We start from the raw sequence: 19781 nt of genomic DNA on the forward strand, positions 1-19781 counted from the left end.
CCCACATGAGAGACCTGGAAGAAGCTTTTGGCTCTTTGCTTCTGATCGGCCCAGCTCCTGCCATTGCAGCCATCTGGGGAGTGAACCAGCGGATAGAAGACTGTCTCCAACTCCCTCTTTATAGCTCAGTCTTTCAAATACATAAATAAATCTTCTTTAAAAAAGAATATAGCAAATTTTGAAAAGGCTGATAAACATTAATATGTACTCATGAAGATTTGTTAATTTTCCTGTTTTTAAAATTTATTTTATTTATTTGAAAGGGTTACATAGAGAGGTAGATACACACACACACACATATATGTATATATATGGAGAGAGAGAGAGAGAGAGAGAAAGTGTTTCATCCTCTGGTTCACTCCCCAAATGGCCACAACAGCTGGAACTGAGCTGATCTGAAGCCAGGAGCCAGGATCTTCTTCCTGGTCTCCCATGGGGTGCAGGGGCCCAAGGACTTGGGCCATCTTCCACTGCTTTACCAGGCCATAGCAGAGAGCTGGATCAGAAGAGGAGCAGCTGGGACTAGAACCAGCGCCCATATGGGATGCCGGCACTTCTGGCTGGGGCGATTAGCCCTGAGAGCTACAGCACTGACCCCTCCTTTTATTTTCTGAAGATATTTAACAAAATAATAGTAAAATCTCATTTCTGATTGACAATACTGGAGAAATACATGAAGTTCATAAAAAAGGAATTAAAACATAAGTTTTTTGGTGCAAATAGTTTGAAATACATGCAAATGAGAGGTCTTCAAAAACCACATAAAATATGTATTATGAAAAAGCTATTCATGGTTTTCAAAAAATTTGCACCAAAATAGGTTTATCTTTTAATTCCATTTTTCCACAAACTTTTCAAATAACTTCTTATATGACCAGAAGAGGTTTCACAAACAACCAATACTTAAAAAGGACGTCTTCTTATGATGCCCATTAAATAATTGAGTAGTATTGTGGGGAAAAGGAGGAAAACATGATGTCACACAATATTTACTTATTGTACATTAAACAAAACAGAAGAATTTGGTTTTACTTTGGATTGTGTCATTGTCCAGTAGTACCATCAAATGATACATTTGTGTTAGTATAATTGTAAGACATGGGTGAACGTTCCTATCCACAAATAGACCAAATTATGATAAGGTAAAGTCCACCAATATTATTTCTCAAAAGCTGTTATCTGCTATATACACACTGTTTTTAAAATCCATCATTTAGGTTGATATTTATTATTTCTAAACAAGTAAATTGTGAGTAAAAGAAAAAAATTGGCCATATCTCCACATTCCAAAAAAAAAAAAAAAGTACTTCATAAACTTTCCCTAATTTCTGATTGTAATAGCTTTAAGAAATAGAATTTGGCAAAACAGATGAGGATTTGAATATAAGAATTGGGATACACCAAAAAAACTTTGAGAAACTGTGAAGATAAAAACTAAACTTAACCACTGATTTATTTCTGTTTTTCATCCAAGTACCCAGGGAGGTTGCTAATGGGAGGTATGCCTCAGAAAATGTACATGTCTGTGAAAATGTTGGAACAAACTAATGCTTTTCTTCAAGTGATTTTATTTCAATTCTAAGCCACAAGATATAAACTTTCATCAAAAATGGTAATCTATTTAAAATCAGAGCTATGTGGAATGTTTCATGTTTATGTATAACTTTCATAGTAGACCCTCCCACACAAGGAAAATAATATGCCCAAATTCTGTTATTTTTACAGTATGTAATATATCACATACTAATCCCACCCATCAGTTTCATATTCTTTAAATAGATAAAAATGAAAAAGGAATGGAAGAAAAATTGAAGACATTTTGAAAAAGGGACTGTATAATTCCTCTTCCTGGAGAAAATGATACTTGAAAATTTTAATTACAATGCATATTCTAATAAGAACAGAGATGAATTTAAAGGAAATATGCATTACACATTTTGAAATATTTTTTCCCCTTTGCTTGGCACAATTATAAAGCTAAACTACCTGGAGAGGGAACTCAGGAAGAAAAACACAAACTTGATTTAAAAGAGTTTCAGTAATAGATTAATCTGATACTGGGGTCATAAAAAGTTGTCAGAAAATATTGCTATTTCAAGTTTCTTCAACTGTACATATAAATAGTCCCAATCTAGCAATCACATAATTCAATAGAAGGGTTGCAATATTGGAAAAATACAACACATGCACACACACACACACAAGATGTGTAACGGTCTGACATTTTATTTTCTCCTCAAATCAACTCAAGTATTTATTATCAAAATTCAGTTGCTTAAGCTACAGGATACTGTGATAGAAAAGAGTGTAAAACATAACCTTGTCACCTCAAAGGAAGCTCTCAAGTAACATTTTTAATAAATAGCTTAAAGAAACTGAATCATGAAGGCTTTTTATTTTCCTAAAACAGTGGAAGTAAATTGAGACGTAGGAATTCAGGAAATTTTAAAATGGGAAATGTAAAATGATATTGAAACCAACAATTCATAATTTATATGTATATGAACTAGCCAAATAAGTGAGGCTGTGAACACTTTTATATGTGGTAGACACTCATATATGTCCATTTATGTTTACAGGGAATATATATAAATATATATATATATAATTTAGGAATATTCGGGAACAAGAAAGGGGTAGAGGAATAGAGGACATATATCAAAACAAAACTTTAACAGTTCCTCAGAAGAAATACTCCTATAGTTGAGGCAATTTATTAAAGTTGTATCAAGCAACAGCTAATATTATTTCTGTTATTCAGGTTTTCAAAAGTTAACAATAGGGGTTGGTGCTGTGGCGCAGTAGTTTAATTCTCCACCTGCGGCGCCAGCATCCCATATGGGTGCCAGTTAGAGTCCCGGCTGCTCCACTTTGAATCCAGCTCCCTGCTATGGCCTGGGAAAGCAGTAGAGGATGGCCCAAGTGCTTGGCCCCCGCGCCCACATGGAAGAACAGGAAGAAGCACCTGGCTCCTGGCTTCGGATTGGCACAGCTCCAGCGGTTGTGACCATCTGGGGAGTGAACCAACAGAGGGAAGACCTCTCTCTCTCTCCCTCTCTCTGTAACTCTACCTCTCAAATAAATAAAGTTAACAGTACATAACAATTCCAGTAAAAATGAAAGATAAGATCAAATAATGGTGGCCGCCATTGCCACCTTGACTCATCTAGAAGAAATTTGCAGGATGTAAGTTTTTCATATAAAGTACGTTTAAATGTTCTGAATGTCTTGGTAAAGAATAGGAAAAAGAATGAAACACTCTTTTGCAATACTATTGGTAGAGATATTTTATAACATAAGTGAATAGTTTTCATCAAGTACTATTTGAAGTTATTGACATGTGAATATCCTAAATATGAAATAATTTTGACAAAAATAAATGGCTATTAATACATCTGATGTCTGAAGGTATTATATTTCTCACAAAGGCGTCCCATGACTTATAAAATTATATGTTAATAAATTATTATAAACATGCATACAGACTAGAAAAATTCCTCATATTTATGCTATGGCTTAGGAGAGACTTTTACTTTCAAACACGCCTCATGAGGTTTTGCTTGACTCCAAGTTTTCTTTGTGATTGTTATTTCAATTAGTATAACATATAAAGATGGCTTGAAACATCCTAACTTTCACTGATATCCATGTGAGGCAATTAAGCCCGTTTGGACACAGTATCCTAAATCATGTCTCAGTCAATGCAATCTGATTTGGGATAATAACATATTTCTTTGCCTGATGCTTTCCTCAGAAGCGCACTGAGGCAAAAGACAGGTGGTGAAAGTTCCATTTTTTTCAACATCTTCATAACTTGGTTGAACATGATGAATTAGCTAGTTTATTGATTTAGGAATGATCAGCAATATTACTTTCCCTAAAGGAATATTAAGATGATTCATAACAGAATCGAAACCTGATTTCTAGCTCCTCATAAAAATGTGCACAATTTATGAGTTTGACTCCCTTTGGTTTTTCATTTTAGAAACCTTTTCTTTGGGGGCAGGTATTTGGCCCAGCAGTGCAGACATCACTTGGGGTACTCTCATCCTGTATCAGAGTGCCCCGGCCTGAGTCTCAGCTCTGCTCTCCACTTCAGCTTCCTGCTCAAGTGCTTGATGTCTTCCATCCGAGGGGGAGCCCCAGATGGAGTTCTCAGCTTCCTATTTTGGTCTGGTCTGGGCTTGCTACTGGGGGAACTTGAGGAGTGAATGTGTGGATAGAAGATACTTCTCTGCCTTTCTGTCTGTCTCTCGGTCTCTCCAATAAAATTAATAATAAATTTAACAAATTAAAAAAGAAACATCCTTTTCTGCACAAAAGGAGTTCTCAACTTTGTAGTTCCTCAAGCATTTAGTGGATGGAAGTGTGTGTGTGTGTGCATGTATGTGTGTGTTGCTGGAGAAGCCATTAAGTGTAATAGTAGAGGTTCTAGATGTGTGTTAAAATATCACCTATGCCATTTACTAGCTCTGAAGTTTTTCAGGTTAAACTGCCTGTATCTCTATTTTCATACTTACAAAAGAAGGTAATATAATTCTGTGGTCTTAAAACTTTCGTGAGAATTGAATATGCAAATACATGCAAAAGACATAGAATAGTGCCTGACATAAAATAGGTCCCTGTTAGCAGATGGTATTATAGAGATAGTCTCCAGCTGCCCTTCCTGGGAAATTTTCCCATGTCCATTGTTCTCCACTGTTTCCAGCTCTCTTTCTGCAAGCTCTCTCTTATCCATTATCCATTAGGGGCCATATGTAAAGGGTCTAGTGGGAAACATGATCTTGGATTCATACTTTCCTCATAACAAAGTTTGTGTGGAGCAAATAGAAGGCTCTAGGGTTGTACGGCTATGAATTTATTTAAGGTTTAGTATTTATTTGATATTTATACAATATGGATTTAATTTTTTTTGTTTGTTTATTTGAAAGAGTGGCAGAGAGAGAAAGAAAGAGAGAGAGAGAGAGAGAGATCTCCCATCTGCTGGTTCACCCACCAAATGGCCACAATGGCTGGACCACGCCGGACCATGCTGAAATTTGGAGTTAGGAACTCCATCTGGATCTCACCAACATTTGGCAGGATCCCAATCACTTGGGCCACAATCCTCTGCTTTCAGCTGGATCAGAAGCACAGCACTAAGGACTCAAACTGGCATTTGCATTTGGGATGCCTGTGTTGCAAAAGAAAGCTTAACCTGTTGTATTACAATGCTGGCCCTCAGTCACAATATTTTTAAGGCCAGGCTTCTGGTTTCTTTTTCTTTCTTTTTTTTTAATATTTTATTTGGTTTATTTGAAAAGCAGAGTTTCAGAGAAAAAGAGAGGGAGATGGAGAGAGAAAGAGAGATGGAGAAAGAGAGACTGAGAGAGAGAGAATCTTCCATACTCTGGTTCACTCCCCGAATGGCCCCAACAACTGGGGCCAGGCTAAAGCCAAGAGCTTGGAAGTCTGTCCAGGTCTCCCACACAGGTGCCAGGGGACCTAAGCACTCAGGCCATCTTCCACTGCTCTCCCAGGCACAGTACTAGGTAACTGGATCAGAAGTGGAAGAGTAGGGACTCAAACCAGTGCCGATATGGGATGCCAGCATGCCGGCAATGGCTTAACCTGCTGCACCACAAGGCTGACCCCTGGTTTCTTTTATAATACAATTCCCTTTATATATTCATAGATATTATTATAATCCCTTCAGTCACTTAAATGTGCAGTAACCAAAGACAACCAAGTTATTTTCTAAATAAAGTATCCATGCTTTATTTCATTAATTTTTCATAACTTCCCACCTTCTCTTTCTCTGTCTCTGTTTCCTTCCCTCCCTCCTTGCTTCCCACATCTCTCCGTCATGTAAAATAATGGGTGCTTCTCTTTATAAACAATGCAAGATTTAATTATAAATCCCTGCTTGTTCCCTTTTTGTTACAATGTAGAATTTGTCCATGATATTTCTTTAGGAAGAGGAACAATAATACTCCTATTTGTCCCCAAAGCATTTATTATATGACTTTCACGTAATTAAAAACACCTACATAGTAGAGGATAAGAAAATAATCACAACACTGATTCTGAAAAAGCTGAACTCTCTTCATTAATACAGTGTTTCAACATAAAATATCTTGTTCCAGTTACTATTATTGCATTGCATATCAATTTAAAACACAGAAGTGGAGAGCAGTGATTTTATTACAGTTAGGATATGCTACATTTCAGAGAAAGCACAATGAAAAGATTTTGTATCTATGATGTTTGAGACCTCTGCTGGGAAGCTTGAAGTCTAGACGTGACCCAGTACTTAGGAGAGGGAATCTTGGGGCAGTCTTGTTACTCACATGGATAGTAGTTGATGCTGGCTTCCTGCTGGAACCAGAACTGTCAGCCAGGAAATCCATGGGGCCTGTCCTTTTAGGTAGTCTGTGTGGGGATAATTTGGACTTCCTTACAACATGGTGACTGTTTTCTAAGACTGAGAATTCCAAGAAAATAAGAAGAAAGTGCATGGTAATTTATATATACTTGAAGTGACAAAATGATACTTCTGTCATTTTTTAATTGAATCAGTCATAAATGTAGGCCCAGGTCCAGAAAAAGGACATAGACTACACACTTGATGGGAGGTGTGTCAAGGCTGCAGGATAATAAGAGCATATAGGGTATGGGATGTTGTGGCTACTTGCTATCTTTGAGTACACATGTTATGCAAATTGGTAAATGCACAAAACATTTACTTTTCAATTTATACCTACTTTATTCACTTTAATTGAATGAATTTGAATATAGTTACTTTCTTGTGCACATTTATAAACTTATCTTTCCAAATGGCTTATGGATTTTTTTGAAAGTAATGTAACCAAATAAAATGTCAATATATTTTCAGATATCCCGACACAGACGAAATCATTCACAGCATGTCTTGAAAGATGTCATCCCTCCACTGGAACAATTGGTGAGTAATTATTTTATTCCAATACTGTTTTCTTTACAGCTACAAAATTAATTATCTCAACATTCAGCAACTTAAAATGACAAAAATTAATGTCTCATGTTTCTGTGGCTCAGGATGTAGGCATGGGTTAGTAGTGTCCTCTAGTTAAGAGTCTCTAAAAGTTTGTAGTCATGATGTCAGCTAGAAATGGAGTCACAGCTGAAAGGGAAATGTCTGCTTTTAAGCACATTTACGTGGCTGTAGGCAGGATTTAGCTCCTCCAGGTCTGTAGTACAGAGGCTGCACCTGACTCCGCTTTGTGGGCTTCTCCCATACAGCAGTTTGCTTTTCAAGTGGAAAGGTGAGAGTCTGATAGCAAGGCAGAAGTCACAATTCCTTGTAATTCAAACATGGAAGTTAGCTCCAGACAACTTTGCCACATTATCTTGATCAGAAGCAAGACATTAAGTCCAGTACACATGTAAGGGACAGAGGATATAGAAGAGTATCAATAACAGGAAGCAGAATTGATTTGGAATCTTTCATTGCTTGGTTCATTTCTCTTACTTTCCTTTGATTTGCATGTTCCAGATCCCTCATCCCTACCCCAGCTGTTGCTTCAATGCTCTGCTTTCATTTATGATAAGATTTTCTCAAGAGGATTGTGTTTGCTGTCTGTTATGTCCTTTCTTCCTTCATCTCTTGAAACAACTCATTTTGGCTTTTATTCCAATCACTCATCTTTTACCAGGGTCACTAGTTGCATCCATATTGTTAAATCTATTGGTAAACTTTCAGTTCTCTCCTTGGTAGAGCTACCTGAGTGTTTAAATCAATAGATAACTCTTTTGTCTTTGTTTTATTTAAATTTTTATTTTATTTACTTGAAAGGGAGAGAGAGGGAGGGAGGGAGAGAAAGAGAGAGAGAAAGATCTCCTCTTCTCTGGTTCAATCTCCAAATGTCTGAAAAAGCAGGGCTAGGCCAAGCTAAAGCTAAGAGCAAGGAGTTCAATCCCTATCTCCTACATAACTGGCGAGGATCCAACTACTTGAACCATAACCTGCTACATCCCAGAGTGCACATTAGCAGGAAGCTGGACTAGGTAGTGGAGCCAGAACTCAAAAACCATGCACTCCAACATGAGATACAGGTGTCCCAATGGGAGGCTTAACCGTTATGACAAATACCCACCCCCTTTTTAAAAAAATATTTTCTCCACGTATCTCCCAGTTAACTACTTTATAATGGATTTCCAGTGAATTAAGTGGTCCTTCCTTTCCCACCACCCCTTTTCCTCCTTCCTCTTCATCTTTCAGTCCACAGTCTTTCCCTAGGGCACCACACTCAGTATTAATGGCTTTATATACATTGCTGCAGTAACCACTGTAATTTCTTTCTCCAATATGGACTAAACTACAATGCTATGTGTTTAGCATTTTCAACTACATACCTAACACACATCTCCTTGTCATTCACATGGGAGATCTTAATTGAGTTCCTTGCTCTCAGCTTGGCCTAACCTAGATCTGGCTGTTGCAGACATTTTGGGAGTGAATCAGTGGGTGGATGACCTCTGTGTGTCTTTATATATCTATCTCTCTGCCTTTCAGTAAAAACAAAAACTTTTAAAATCCTAGACTTAACATATCCTAAAGTAATCCTGATTTTGCCCAAATTGGCTTCTCATAGTCTTCTCCATTTCACAAGATTCTAAATCCATTTTCCCAAGTATTGCAGTCAAAACCCTTAAAGTTATATTTGATTCTGTAGTTTCTTTTATAGCATAAACTTAACCATCTATGAGCTCTGTTAGCTCCATCTTCAAAATATACTTGGGATAAGTTCACTTCTTTGAATCTTCATACTGTGTAATCTGTCACATGGTTTACTGTAGTAGCCTCTTCTCTATCTGCTCACTTTCACTCCCTCTATCAATATTTTTAACATAGTTGCCAGAGTGATGCTCAAATGTGAGTTACATTATGTCATTTTCCATAGTCAGTTTGAGCTGCTAGCATATTACCATTAACAGTATGGCTTGTAGACAACAGAAAATTTGTTTCTCACTGTATTGAAGTATGGAAGCCGCAGATCATGCATGGTATGGCCATGGTTAGATTCTTGTGAGGTTTTCTTCCTGGCTGAAGAATGAAGTCTTCTCATTGTACCCTCACAGAGCAGAAACAGGATAAGTGAACTCTCCTAGGCCCTTTTCATAAAGCTACTTATCTCATCTGTAAGAGCTCTAGACTCACAACCTAATTCTCTCTCACAGGTCCCACCTCCTCCTTCTATCTAGATGGTGGTTAAGTTTCAACATATGGATTTGAGCAGATTTAAACATGCAGTCCAGAATATCACTCCTTTGCTCAAAATCCAACCTGGCTTCTTACCTAAGAGTCAAAGCTGAAAAGCATCCAGTGTCTCACCAAAACCTGTCGTTTCCAGCTGGCTTCCTTTCTCCTGGATCATTGTGCTCCATCCTGGCTGATATTTGTATTCTCCTGCAAGGCCATTCTACTTGCTTAATCCACTGACTATCACAAAATAACTTTTTTATGCCCATAAATTTGTTAACTTTCATCCACTTATTTCCTTTATATCTCTGCTCTAATGTCACCTATTAAGAAATGTCTTCTCTAATTTCCCTTAAACAAATAAAAAGACACCCACTGTTTTTACCCATCTTCCTTCTTTCTCACCTGCATTTAAGTTGCTCTTTATTTGCTACAATCAAATGACATGTGAAACAAGTTTCTTATTTTTGTTATCACATTAAAATTAAGTTCCATGAGGGCAGGTACATTGTCTCCTGTGTTCATTACATTAGTTTCATGATGGTAGCAATTGCTGAAACACAGATATAACACAATGCATATGTGTTGAATGAATCCCTGAGTTAAAAGCTAAAAACCTTTGTTATTCCTTTAAAGCCAATGACATGCAGATCTGTACTTTCTCTCCATTGTCATATCCCATGTCTTCGAGAGCTAGTCATCTGGACTAGAACTTCTCAGAATGAACTGAGTGAAATTTCCCACATAGAACCACTATCAGTTTCTTTCCAAAAGATTGATTTCCTTCTCTATCAAGCCATTCTCTCTCAGTAGCAGAATTTTTATGGCTTATAACATACCTTCTTTGGATCTTTCATTTCTTCTGTGACTCTTCATACCATCACCATTTTTTGAAGCAGTTTCTCCTCAATGGCTGTGGGCCAAATGCTCTGCATCACTCCACTCATGTCTCTAAAAGCTTCCAATCTCACCCACCCGATTCCACCTTGCTCCTCCTTCTCACTAATCTGGGGCAGCAATTCTAGACTGATCTTCCTTAAAGAAAAGTTTTTACTATTTTCTTTTCTCAAAATTTTCAGGCCGGCGCCGCGGCTCAACAGGCTAATCCTCCGCCTTGCGGCGCCGGCACACCGGGTTCTAGTCCCGGTTGGGGCACCGATCCTGTCCCGGTTGCCCCTCTTCCAGGCCAGCTCTCTGCTGTGGCTAGGGAGTGCAGTGGAGGATGGCCCAAGTCCTTGGGTCCTGCACCCCATGGGAGACCAGGAGAAGCACCAGGCTCCTGCCATCGGAACAGCGCGGTGCGCCGGCCGCAGCGCGCTACCGCGGCGGCCATTGGAGGGTGAACCAACGGCAAAAGGAAGACCTTTCTCTCTGTCTCTCTCTCTCACTGTCCACTCTGCCTGTCAAAAAAAATAAAAAATAAAAATAAAAAAAAATAAAAAAAAATTTTCAATAGCTTCTGAGTCTCAATAGCATCAAGTTAATCAACTTTTGTGATCCCTGAATTGTGTTATATATAATCTATTTCCAAATATATATCCTGAATCTGATGGTAATAGCATGATTAAGACATGGGCCTGGGCCGACGCCGTGGCTTAGCAGGCTAATCCTACGCCTTGCGGCGCCGGCACACCAGGTTCTAGTCCCGGTCGGGGTGCCAGATTCTATCCCGATTGCCCCTCTTCCAGGCCAGCTCTCTGCTATGGCCCGGGAAGGCAGTGGAGGATGGCCCAAGTGCTTGGGCCCTGCACCCGCGTGGGAGACCAGGAGAAGCACCTGGCTCCTGGCTTCGGATCAGCATGATGTGCCGGCCGCAGCAGCCATTGGAGGGTGAGCCAAGGGCAAAAAGGAAGACCTTTCTCTCTGTCTCTCTCTCTCTCTCACTATCCACTCTGCCTGTCAAAAAAAAAAAAAAAAAAAAAAAAGACATGGGCCTGACCCTGAAAGACCTTGGATTTTCTGCAGCAATTGTATTTCCTCACTGCTGTATACACCTATACACTATTTCATTCTCATTTCATGAGTAAGACTTGTTCTATGTCTGTACTTTAGATGCCTTGAAGTTAGAGGTCACCATTTGCATTTTCTTTATCATATTGTGCTTCTTTCTATATTCCATTTGGCACAAGTGTTTGTTCAGAAAAGAATTGTTTGTTGGTTGATGTGATAATAAGATAAAAAATATTTATTAAAATAACATTGATTGCCAACATTAATAAATGTATTTGTTATTCATAGTGAAAGCAATATAACTAAATATAAATGTATCATGCTTTTAAAATCAATTACCCTGGTCTCAGCTTTAGGAGAAAGAATTTTTGCTGGGAAATATTTATCTGATTCTTCAAATTTGCATTAACTAATACTTTTTTAGTCTGACTGCCAATGACAGCTTAGCCTCATTTCTATGCCTGCCCTGTTACACGGAAATGGCCTGTTTCATTTCGTATGAATCTTCCTGACATTTAAGATATTTGAATGGAATGCTATGCCTTAATCACTTATTCATTATTAGAGCTTTGTGTAAAGCCAGGCACTTTATAGGTGTGCTATGGATAGGAAATTAAGTACATTGTTTTGTAGTCACATTTCATATAAATTTGAACTAAAGAATAACTAAAGTATACAAATAGTTATAAGGAGCTGTATTTTAATAGTTCATGAAAAATTTTACTCTGAAATATTTAGTGACACAAAGTATTTGATGAAAATGGAGCCTGGTAAGATAGAGGCATCATAATGCCTGATTTCAAAGCATACTGCAAAGCTATAATAATTAAAACAGCTCGATAATTGGCATAAAAACCGACAGATCAGTGGAACAGAATAGAGATCCCAGAGATTAATCCACATACATACAGCCAACTGAATTTTGACAAAAATCTTCAGACCATACAGTGGGGTAAGGATAATCTGTTAAACAATGGTGCTAGCAAAACTGGATGTATATATGTAGAAGAATGAAATTAGATCAATACCTCTGACCATATTAAAAAAAAAAATCAACTCAAGATGGATCAAAGACGTAAATTTAAGACCCGAGACTATAAAGTTGCTAGAAGAAAATTATGCTTATAATTTAAATTTAAACTGTAGCTATTATCTAGTTTATAGTTGTGTACATACTATGCCCACATATATAACATAGGCTAATATTAGAGAAAACTTTAGAACAAAGATAATATTGCTTTTTTTTTTTTTTTGGACAGGCAGAGTTAGACAGTGAGATATAGAGAGACAGAGAGAAAGGTCTTCTTTTTTCTATTGGTTCACCCCCCAAGTGGCCACTAAGGCCAGCGCATTGTGGCTAGCACGCAGTGCTAATCTGAAGCCAGGAGCCAGGTGCTTCTCCTGGTCTCCCATGTGGGTGCAGGGCCTAAGCATTTGGGCCATCCTCCACTGCACTCCCAGGCCACAGCAGAGAGCTGGACTGGAAGAGGAGCAACTGGGACAGAATCCGGTGCCCCAACCCGGACCAGAACCCAGGGTGCTGGCGCCACAGGTTGAGGGTTAACACAGTGAGCTGCAGCACTGGCCAAAAATAGTATTCTTAATTTACACTTACATTCAGGTTATTTATTGATTTATTCATTGAATGACAAATTCTTGGCAGTATATAAAAGAGTCAACATACTCAATATTATATTATGACATTATGCTCAATATATTGATATATTCTAGAATGCTCAATATTCTGTCCTACTTCAAATAACCTTGAAAAGAAATTACTGAAGTTATAATGAATCATTTTTCAAGCTTCTTAGCTTACACACTCTTTCATTCTTTTTCTCCTCCCCACTCTCCACTACTATCATGCAAATACACATACAGCCATTCCATTTACAAACTTCTAGAAGCACCTATCAATTTAATTACTTATTTATGTTTTCATCTTGCTGTGCATTGTAAATATAGTTAACATTCAACGTCTATCCATCAGCTTCTACTTAAAGTTTTGTATTGAACATCACTTTCTTTTTTTTAAAGATTTGTTTTATTTATTTGAAAGTCAGAGCCTCAGAGAGAGGTACAGACAGAGAGGGAGGTCTTTCATCCGCTGGTTCATACCCAGATGTCTTCAATGGCCGGAGCTACACCGATGAATCCAAAGCCAGGAGCCAGGATCTTCTTCCGGGTCTCCCATGGGGTGCAGGGGCCCACGGACTTGGGCCATCTTCCACTATCCCAGGCCATAGCAGAGAGCTGGATTGGGGAAGAGCAGCCAGGACTTGAACCAGCGCCCATATGGGATGCTGGTGCTTCAGGCCGGGGCTTTAACCCGCTGCGCCATAGCGCGGGCCCCTGAACATCACTTTTAACACAGAAATGTTATCTCTGCACCAGACACTTACTGATTAATTATCTATGAAAATGAGCAGTGCCAAAATAAACACAATTCTCTGAAATGAAAAACCAGATTCATTTAAAGCTCTTCCTCACCATTCACATCAACACGTGAATTATGTTTCAGATTCAACATAATTTTGTTTATATATAACTAATCCAATCATGTATTTTTTTTTAATCTAGACTCACATACTTTTTCCATAACTTTCTCACATGTTATTTATTCCTATCTCTCCAATTCTCTTTACTTCCTCCAGGTCTCAATGTTGCTCCCAGAGTCATCCACAAGTTCTTGTAATAATCTCCCTTGGTAAATAAATGGCAACCAAGATTAGCTTTCATATATATAATAATATGCATTAAATCACTTTCAGTTGGTGCCATTATTCATGATTATAACCATATGGATTCTTAAGTTTATTTATTTCTATAATGTTGAGCTATATTAAATCCCATGTTGTTTACCTTGCTTATTCAGAGAATTCTCCTAATCATTTTTCAGAAATCATGAGACTTTGGTTCTAGACATAACTTGCCAAGCTTTCCCATTGCCATGTTAAGTTTTTAACCCACCCTGTAATTTTAACTTGGTTAAACATAAGAATAATGCATTTTGCATGAATATTGGACAAAATTCATTCCTAATAGAAGTCCAAAGTCTCATGGTGGAAACTACCCAGTTCACCGACAGGTAATGTCACATCTGATACATGGCAAGCAAATCCATAGGTTCCCAGTGAAAGAGATGGAAGTGATTTCCATAGAATCAGTGTAGCTGCTTCACAAGTCCTAAACTGTGGCAAGGATTCTAGACATAAAGCATCAGATAGACTATTCTGCATCAGTTTCCTAATCTTGTACATTCATACTGTAACTGCTCATAGACCTAATTATTTTCAGGGCACTTTTCTTTTTTCTCTGAAGGAAATATTTAAGAAAAATAACCCATTTTATAGCATGTTAAATCTTTATCTTCTTTATTCTCATAAAAGAGCATGAGACACGTCTATGGATAACCCTGCGGGAGTCAAAAGCCTGTGGCAGGTTTCAGAGAATCATCTGCTTCCTCCTGAGCTAGGAGGATTTTGAGGACAGAGCTCAGGAATTTGCCATAGCTTGGGGGGAAAGCAGGCTTTTGCAGATAAACCTTAAGTCTCAGATTCTACCTTTTGGAGCCAGATATCATTTTGTGGATTAATTAATACTTGTGAGGGCTTTGAGGATGACACACGTTGTGAGAGTATGGTGTTTTCTTATTTTAATACAGCCACTTTGGAGGAATAATTCTATTGATCAAGTTGAGCTTTCCTTAAATAGAAAAAAAAAAAAAACCAAAAGCTTTTAAGTCTTTCAAAATTCGACTTTGGAAACATAAAGTTAGGTTGTCTAAAATAACATCCTCTCAGATCTTTAAACTGCTAACATATAACGATATTATATGTCATACAATAATTCTAATAGAACATCATCTCTACATTTTGTTTACTTCATGTGTCTTTCCTGTGCTCGGGCAGGAGCATGTTTATTCAAATGTTTGTTGAGGCCATCCCTGGGCTGGACAATGTACAACAATGTGATCACTAGCCTGGTCCTTTTCTTTAGAAGCTTTTAATCTAAGTATGGATGGAAGTATTAGAGAGTCAAGGAAGACATCATTCTATACATGCAAATTACAAATTGTTCTATGACAGAAGAAAAACAAGTACCTGTGAAAGAGGGAGAACTTTGGATTATGTTGTCAGATAAGCTTTCTTTAAAGGGAAGATGCTAAATAGAAATGTGCAGGATAGAGGTTTCCAAGCCAAGAACTGGAAGAAACAATAATGTTCCGGGCAGCATGGGCAGAAATACAAGGGTGGGAAAGTGGGAACAAAGTTGTTATATTTGTAAAATTAAAAGAATACCGGCCGGCGCCGTGGCTTAACAGGCTAATCCTACGCCTTGCGGCGCCAGCACACCAGGTTCTAGTACCGGTTGGGGCGCCGGATTCTATCCTGGTTGCCCCTCTTCCAGGCCAGCTCTCTGCTATGGCCCGGGAAGGCAGTGGAGGATGGCCCAAGTCTTTGGGCCCTGCACCCGCATGGGAGACCAGGAGAAGCACCTGGCTCCTGGCTTCGGATCAGCGAGATGCGCTGGTCGAAGCGGCCATTGGAGGGTGAACCAACGGCAAAAAGGAAGACCTTCCTCTCTGTCTCTCTCTCTCACTACCCACTCTGCCTGTCAGAAAGAAAGAAAGAAAGAGAGAAAGAGAGAAAGAAAGAAGGAAAGAAAGAAAGAAAGGAAGGAAGGAAGGAAGGAAGGAAGGAAGGAAGGAAGGAAGAAAGAAAGAAAGAAAGAAAGAAAGAAAGAAAGAAAGAAAGAAAGAAGGAAAGAAAGAAAGAAAAAAAATACCATACTGGCCAAACTATAATGAATAAAGGAAATAGGGTATGTGAAGAGAAAGAGGCAGTGCTCAGATTGAGAAGAGCCTTTAGGTGATGGTAAGAAGTTCAGAAGCTATTGACACACAGAAACAAATTATAATACTTGTCCTATTCAAGGCGACATTTGAAATTCATTTAAACTAGAGAGAAAGAACACACACAACAACAAAGGCTCTGAACATTGAGCAATCCTTGCTTCCCTAATGCTTAGACCGAAATTAGGTTATAACACAATTGAATTAAACTAATGTGTTACCCAGACAGTAACTGGGAAGACCATTCTCGTTGAAATCCAGTGACAGGCAAAGATCAAGTAACATATTAAAATCAAAGACACAAAGAAATAGAATTCAGGGAAGAAGAGAGAAACTGAGGGGAAGGGAGAAGAGGTGAGATACAGGGAAAACCTCCAGAAGATTGAATAATGGTCCTGAGATAAATAAAGAGCTCATGTCCCAAACAGAACCTAGACTTCTTGGTGGCGACAAATGAAGCATACTGGTTGCAACATGAAAGGCTCAAGAGAAAAGCTTAAGGCAGCTCTTAAACATCAATAACAGCAATTTGAAGATGACATTTGCATGAGCTGGGGGCAAATAAATCAGAGACATGAGAATATAATTTCCCTTAAAATATGCAAGGGTTTAATATGATGGGGGAAAAGTACTTGGCCAAACACCATATGTGCTTTGCCAAAGCCAAAGTGGGAAAAATGGCTCAAGACATTCAGTGGATCCTGAAGCTGGATGTGTTCTCTAATCCTGAGTGAGAGAAGACCAGAGATAGAGAATATCTAAGAATGCATTACTCAACCAATATACTGAAGAGTAAAAATAATTTGCAATGGGCCAGCCATGACAATTGTAAGACTTGAAATCACCACTAGCCTCTCAAAAACTCTTGGAATAATCCTTAGTTGCTCCTTTCTGGGCACTGCTCACGTAGGACACAGAATCATTTTTCTTTGCTTTTATTTTGCTAACTGTTTCATGTAGTCATTGTATCCAATGTGAGAATTTTGTTTTATCACTTTTAAAAGTATGCACACACTGTAAATTATGGATTTACATGAGGCAAAACATCATAATGCATGTTTCTAATATCATATTTGATTTATGAGCCATATTTAAGGTAATTCTTTTTTTTTCCTCCTAAGGAACATGATTACAATATATTAGCAACTTCTGTGGCATAAACATCATTGAAAGCATCAGCAAAGCTATTAAATATAAAAGCAACATGGATATTCCCCTCCTCACTAAATTAAGTATTTAGAAAAGTTTTTTCAAAACCATTAATACTGTATGTGCTGCATACATAATCTACATTTTAAAATGATTTTCCCTGAGTCTGTTCTAATGTATACTGTCCACCACTAGTTCAAACACATAGTTAGCAGCTCAAATATAGCCATAAAGTTAGACCAAGTATAGGAATAATTGAATACTGAAAAGAAAACATAAACAATAAGTCCAAAACAAGAATGCAACCTGAAGACAATGTCAGGAAAAGGATGGCAATAAAAAAGAAAGAAAGAATTTCCCGTTTCAGTAGATAACGGAGAAGTAGAAAAGAGCATTGATGAAGGGAAGAGAAGCATCATTTGGGGGTAAATGATATAATAATCAAATGTATCTTCATTGTATGCTATTAAATAGAAATCATCAAAACAATCAAGAGATATCTATTAAAATTCAGAGAAAATAGAGTGACTGCCTACTTATTAAATAGGAAAAATCAAATACTAAAACTGTTTGAAAATTGTAGTAGCCTGGGCTGTAATTATAGAGTTGATTCAAAGTTCTGCTAGAGGAAGAGTAGCCAGGCAGGCAGAAGGCTTTGCAGTGTGACATTGCTTCAGATAGGTTGTCCCAGTTGAGGGGTTTGACCACTCTCAGTTTTGTGGATCCAGAAAAATTATATTTATCAATATTATCAGTGTTTACAGAATGATGGCCCCTTGGAACTCTGTCACAATGTGTTACAGGGAATATTCTTATGACTATTTAAGTCACCTACCTTCTACATCAAAGGACCAGAACAATGAACTAGGAGTCAGATGGTTGCCAGAATTAGAAGAAAAGGAAAGAGAGCAATAACTTAAATTGATAAGCAGAGAATATATAATAATGCATCAGGTCCATATGATTCTGGTGTTAAAGCCAACACTTCTCAGCAAAACTTGAAAAAAATTTCAGATTCAGGTCATTTCAATTTATAATCATACATGTTAAGAGAACTCTTTTGGTGGACTAGTGTAGGTTAAAGTCTATTGTTTTAGTTGTGTCTGAGAGCAACATGAAGCCTTCAGATAAAAAATGACAGTGTCTATTAAAAGAGTTACAGGCTGATCTTTCTGCCATGATTGTTACCATTAATCAAAGGTTGTCTTTCCCTTTCCTGCCTTGTCTGTCGCTTCCAACGTAGGTTGATAAACAGGTGCTATCCAGGTTTCCTGCTGCCATTCGTTCTTATCTGTATCTCAGCAAGGATGTGTCTGCTGCACACTTCCTCAATGCTGGAAGACTGGCTGGCATCCAATCTGGACAAATTGCTGATTTTCCCAGCCATTTAATGTTAAATAGTGCTTTCAGGGGACGTTGGATAAACAGCTTAAGAAACAAGACTTAGCAACTAAAGATCAGTTGAAATTTCTTACAGATACATAGTTTAGAAACAGCTATCACTTTAAAGAACTTCAATTTGGCCTAAAATTTGGCATGTAGAATATAAACTTAGACCAAATGTTATACACAGTTTTAGAAATTAATAATGGCAAAAACCATTTGAGCCCCAGATGGCCAACTTAGTCAATTGCAATTTATAGATCATTGATTCTTAAGATCATGATATTAACACAGAGGTCAACAAAATAATTAATATAATATCACATATAAGTCTATATGCAAAATGCATATTAAGCTTTTGTTCGCCCTAATACTTATTTCAGCTCATTATGAGGCTCACAGAGTAACTGAAGGGGAGTATGATATCCAGTGTCCACAAAAGAGGAACAGGAATATTTTAAATGTGAGCTTACAGTTTAGCTTCAGCCAGGTTAAGACTGCTCTATTAACCCTGGAAATTTCCTTGTAACCCAAGCACCTGCATTTTGGAGAGGAAGGTGTTGCTAACTGAAAATTTGTTAGAAGAATGAATCAAGTAAAAAACAGATGATGAAGTGAGAATAAATGCATGATGGTGGATCATGGATGCAACTTGCCAGTAGAAATGTGCAGGCAGACACATGTAAATGTGGGAAAATGTACATAATATGGTAGGTATCAGTAAAAAGCAGGGCTATTAGTTTCTCGTAATGACATAGAAAGCAGTTTGGAGATTGGAAAATTGTACAGGAGAAGATAACTGACTTATTATCCAGCTCTTCCATTCTTTTTCTGGGAGATCTGTGTGGTCATTCCTAGAAACTCCATTGCATTGGTCCAAGACCATGGGAGCAGGTTCAGCTGTTGATAGCAATGATGCTACATTTATTGAACCAAGTAATTTACTTCAACCTCACGTATCTTTGGAAATGCCCCATTGTGTCTTGGAGAACGTTAGTGAAGTTTTCAAGGAGAAATAATTTTATGGTATACAGTCTCAAGTCTGTTTATTTTGATGCTTCTCTATAAGAGGATTAGCTTTTTTATTTCACATCCCCCTTCTCCTTTTAGAGAAACAGTCATCAATAATACATCTCAGTGTGTACCAATTGTCCACCCAGGGATTTTTTAGTGATTTTTTTTAAAATGAGGCAACATTCTTTTTAGAGTGTATCCATCAATTTT

At 37.9% G+C, this 19781-nt stretch overlaps 1 protein-coding gene across 1 annotated transcript in view; it reads left to right on the top strand.

Annotated features, from left to right (window-relative positions):
* The window catches only part of ARHGAP15 (Rho GTPase activating protein 15), a 631814-nt gene that overhangs the window by 36806 nt on the left and 575227 nt on the right, over positions 1-19781 (top strand). The window contains exon 2 of the mRNA XM_062199545.1: positions 6875-6943. Within this exon, the coding sequence (XP_062055529.1) occupies positions 6875-6943 (69 nt within the window). The remainder of the gene's footprint in view (positions 1-6874; positions 6944-19781) is intronic.

Source organism: Lepus europaeus, chromosome 1 (assembly GCF_033115175.1).
Source record: "Lepus europaeus isolate LE1 chromosome 1, mLepTim1.pri, whole genome shotgun sequence".
NCBI classification, from domain to species: Eukaryota; Metazoa; Chordata; class Mammalia; order Lagomorpha; family Leporidae; genus Lepus; species Lepus europaeus.